Below are 4,702 nucleotides of genomic sequence, written 5' to 3'. Positions count from 1 at the left end.
CAATATGGCAAAACCCCGTCTCCACAAAAAATACAAAAATTAGCCGAGTGTGGTGGCACATGTCTGTAATCCCAGCTTGTCAGGAAGCTGAGGTGGGAAGATCACCTGAGCCCAGGAGGTGGTGGTTGCAGTGAGCAGAGATTGCACCAAAGCACTCCAGCCTGGGCAACAGAATGAAACCCCATCTCAGAAACAAACAAACCATATATATATGAAACTCTGTGTAGCAACCAGGGGTATAGCATTTACATTGTATTAGGTACTATAAGTATTCTAGAGATGCTTTAAAATACACGGAAGGATGTAAGTGATATGCAAATGTACACCATTTTATATGAGACTTGAGCATCTGTAGATTTTGGTATCCATGCGGGAGTCCAGGAACCAATCCTCCAGGGATATCAAGGGAAGACTGTAATTACTATAGTACCAACTATCGTAATAAACAGATAATGCAGGACCTGCCATTGTCACGTAGGATCTCAGCTTTACTCTCCCTTCCAAGGCCCCTAAAAGGATATTACATCGATGTACAAGATAGGAGAACCCCAAAACGCACGCCACTATTCGTCAATAGCAACGCGCAGGGCACTTCCGGGACGGGGCCTGGGAGTATGGGTTTAGGATTCGGTGTCCTGGTTTGGCACTCCACTAGTGTTACTTGAACCTGAATCGCTCTTCAACTCCGCGTCTGACGTCAACGCAAAGGACAAGAACTTGATACTGGAAGCCAGGCCCTAGAGCGGCACAGATGCTCGGCCCCCTAGCGGCCCGTAAGAGTATTTCCCCAGCGTGACCGACCAACCACAGCGACCGACCAACCACAGCCACCGACCAACCACAGCCACCGCTATTGGGCAGCAGGTGTACCTCCGCCTCTAGGGCGGGTCCTCCAGGGGGCAGAGGATTGCGTGACATTTTGCGACTTCGGTTCCGCTGCCGTCATTTACAACATAATTGGCTTTGCAGTGCGCATCCGGGTCTGCGTCAGGAAGCCCCAAGTTTCCATCGCGCGAGGCTGAGCCACACAGCGTGCGAGGCTCCCCCAGCAGCACCGACTCCGATCTCCGGGAGGCGCCCCCAGAGCTCCGAGGACTCGCCCCGCGTCGCGCGGTCCTGCTGACACCTGTTACCTCAAAGAGGACTTCGCCGCCCCGAGCCCCCCGCCCTCACGTCCCCTGCCAGGCCCAGGAGCGCCGTCCGCAGCGCCGTCGAGGTGATGGGCAGCCGGCCCTGCAGCCCCAGCGCCTGCCTTGCGCCCTGGGGGGGACAGCAGCCAGGAGGACCAGGCCCTGCCAAGCGCCTCCGATTGGAGGAGCCCGCGGGCCCCGAATCCCGCGCGGCGCCCAGCCCGGAAGACCCGGCGGGGACCCCGGCCGTGGACGCGCTCACCTCCATGATGGTCCTGGACGCGGGCTGTGCCCTGCGTGTGCCCCTGGAGGACGTCGACCTGGTGCTGGAGCTCGCGCCAATGTCGGTCCTGCGAGTGTCTCTTGGTGGACACACCCTCATCGTGATCCCCGAGGTCCTCCTGAGCTCCGTCGACGAATGCTCAGGAGCGCAGGGCGACTGGTCTGCCGGCCTGGAAGTGGACGTTTTCCTGGGCGCTCACGGGGAAGACGTCGTCGTCGAGCAGGAAGTCTTCTGCGCATCTGTCCCAGAGATCGCTGCCGAGGAAGAGGCCTACGAGGAGGACGCGGACTCTGAGTTCCCGGAGCTCTGGATGGACTCCGCAGCCGGCTCAGCCGCTGGGCTCTACCCCTCCGCTAGAAGTATGTTCAGCCCCTACCGGGAGGGCCCCATCCGAGGGCCCTGTGCTCTGGCCCCCAACCCCAGTTCAGAGAGACGCTCTCCACGCCCCATCTTCGACCTGGAATTCCATCTTCTGGAGCCTGTCCCCAGCTCACCTCTCCAACCTCTACCTCCCTCTCCGAGTCCAGGTCCCCACGCGCGCCCGGAGCTCCCAGAGCGCCCTCCGTGCAAGGTCCGAAGACGCCTGTTCCAGGAATGAGTTGCCTCCCACAATCCCTTGCCACCCTGCTGGGCTCCAGGAGACTGTCTCCTGATAGCCCTTGTGTGTATGTTGCGCAACCTACAAGGATCTCGGAGAGTGGATAACGGATAGATGCTTTTTTGATACAGGCTGCGTTGCAGAATTTTGGATCAGTGGCTGACTTAGAAAGTCTGGAAAAAAAGATCCTCCTCCTCGGCATAAAAATACGCTAGTTGAAATACAGTCTACTTTCAGACTGTGAGATTGCTGCTTCGGGCCTGTTTTGTTTGGAAGTCACCCCTAGGCAGCTCCATTCCCCCTGGTTTTGCTTTAAACCTCAGTTCCAGCACATTTCTCTAAAAATCCGCCCTTTCCCCAGCACGTTACCATGGCACACCTTTTCTCCCAAGTTAATTTACTACATTTATTTTGTTTAATGGGTTTTGGCCCTAGTCTCTGGGCTAGTTTATGACGACCTTCTCAACATGGAATTTTTCCCTATGGTGGCCTGAGCCCTTTTGGGTGATCTTGCACATAGTTGTACCTGGACAAATGTTTGTTGTTTGCAAAACAGACCGAACTGGGAATAATGATCATGTACCCTCCTTTTTTTCATGATTGGTTTAGCAAATTGTTTATGTTATTGGGCTTTATTTCCCCCCTAATTCTTAGAGCCAGCTCTTTTCCATTCATTTCTTCTTCTATGTTTTTAATATAATTATTTTATCCTGGAAAAGCTTATAATTCTAAGACTCTGTGTGTGTATGTGTGTGTGTGTTGTTTGTTTGTTTGTTTTTTGAGACAAGAGTTTCGCTCTTGTTGCCTAGGCTGGAGTGCAATGGCACAATCTCAGCTCACTGCAACCTTTGCCTCCCAGGTTCAAGCAATTCTCCCACCTCAGCCTCCCAGGTAGCTGGGATCACAGGCATGCGCCACCACACACGACTAATTTTGTATTTTTAGTAGAGACGGGGTTTCACCATGTTGGCCAGGCTGGTCTCGAACTCCTGACTTCAGGTGATCCATCCACCTCAGCCTCCCAAAGTGCTGGGATTACAGGCACGAGCCATCGCACCCAGCCGGAAATAATTTGTTTCTTAGGTTGATGTATCAAATGCAATTACTGAATTTCTTTAATGGTGTATGTGTAGATTCTCGATTGATTGATTGATTGATAAAAACAATATCTCCAAATAATGAGAATATTGTCTTTTTTGACAAGCTTCATACATCTTATTTTTCTTTAATCTTTTTTATATTGGACATTACTTCAAGTCCAGGTTGAACAGTATGGTTAATATGGGCATTCCTGTTTTATGCCTTGTGTTAATGCTTCTAAATTTTACCATAAAGTATGATCTTTACATGGTTGTTAGATAACCCTTAATCTATTGAAGCAGTTAATTTTCAGTCTTTCAGATCATGAAAAACTGTTGAATTTTTGCTTTGTTTTTGCCTAAGTTACTACAAAGATGTTATCAAGTTGTTTTAAATGTTGACATTTAATTATTTGTGTGCATACAATAATACAATACAATAGCTAGATGGAAACTTTGGGCCACGAGAGTACGTACAGAAACCTGGCAAGAGCGCTAATGAGACCAGGCTTTGGGCTTCAGGGATTTAAAACAACTGGATGCTTTATGAGGACTTGAGAAGACACAAGTGGAAGGAGAAAGGCAGTAACTGTAGGGTGCATTTAAGGTTTTAAATGTTAAAAATTTAAGAAACTTTTTTTTCTGTATGCATAAGATGACTTTTTGTAATTTCTTTCTTAATCAACTCGTGGTGATTTGTGCTAATAGAATTTCTAACTACTAAGTATCTTTGCATTTCTGCTATTCTACAGTATTTTATGTGATTCTAACTCCACCTTGGTTTGTTTTTTGCCTTTTTTTGAATGTTTAGTTTGTTTGTTTTACATAACCATATACAGCACTAATTTTTTTTATTATACTTTAAGTTCTGGGGTACATGTGCAGAATGTGCAGTTTTGTTACATAGGTATACATGTGCCATGGTGGTTTCCTGCACTCATCAACCCGTCATCTACACTAGGTATTTCTCCTAATGTTATCCCTCCCCTATCTCCCCACCCACCGACAGGCCCCAGTTTGTGATGTTTCCCTCCCTGTGTCCATGTGTTCTCATTGTTCAACTACCATTTATGAGTGATAGCCTGCGGTGTTTGGTTTTCTGTTCTTGTGATAGTTTATACAGCACTAATTTTAAAATGTCATTATTTTGCCAGGTTCGCCTCATTTTTATAATGAAATAAATTATTGCTGATAAAGTTAAAGCCAATGAGATGCTAGGTTTTTTTTCTGTTGAATATCAATAATTATTATTTAGATTTTCCAACATGCTTTACCATTTAATTTGCTCACTTTCTATTCCTGCATTCCACTCCTTTATTCTGGCCTCATTTGTCTTCCTTCCATGGTATACTTTTTAAGAATTCTTTCAGCCGTGGTTTATGTGGTAAATCTTGGGTTCGTATGTCTGCAAATATTTAAATTACACCTTCAAACTTGTAGTATTGTAGCTGGGTTTGGAATTCTAAAATAAATCCTATACTCTCTCACTACTTTAAAGATAATTCTATTATTTTACATGACATTTATTGTTGCAGGTGAGAAGTTGTCATTTGCATTGCCATTCCTTTAACAGGATTAGGCTGCTTACACTAGTATTTTTCTTGACTTTGAT

General features: G+C 47.1%; 1 protein-coding gene across 1 annotated transcript; it reads left to right on the top strand.

Annotated features, from left to right (window-relative positions):
* Nucleotides 1-488: 488 nt before the first annotated feature.
* On the top strand, nucleotides 489-4,292 carry PRR23C (proline rich 23C). The gene has a single exon (XM_003310019.5). The coding sequence runs from the start codon at nucleotides 1,220-1,222 to the stop codon at nucleotides 2,009-2,011; it is 792 nt and encodes a 263-aa protein (XP_003310067.1). The 5' UTR covers nucleotides 489-1,219; the 3' UTR covers nucleotides 2,012-4,292.
* Nucleotides 4,293-4,702: the final 410 nt, after the last annotated feature.

Source organism: Pan troglodytes, chromosome 2 (assembly GCF_028858775.2).
Source record: "Pan troglodytes isolate AG18354 chromosome 2, NHGRI_mPanTro3-v2.0_pri, whole genome shotgun sequence".
NCBI classification, from domain to species: Eukaryota; Metazoa; Chordata; class Mammalia; order Primates; family Hominidae; genus Pan; species Pan troglodytes.
This window is presented reverse-complemented; position numbering and strand designations above follow the sequence as displayed.

Bases quoted from the DNA above. Each gene is read 5' to 3' on its own strand.
- PRR23C (XM_003310019.5), top strand. From the start codon at position 1,220: ATGGGCAGCCGGCCCTGCAGCCCCAGCGCCTGCCTTGCGCCCTGGGGG.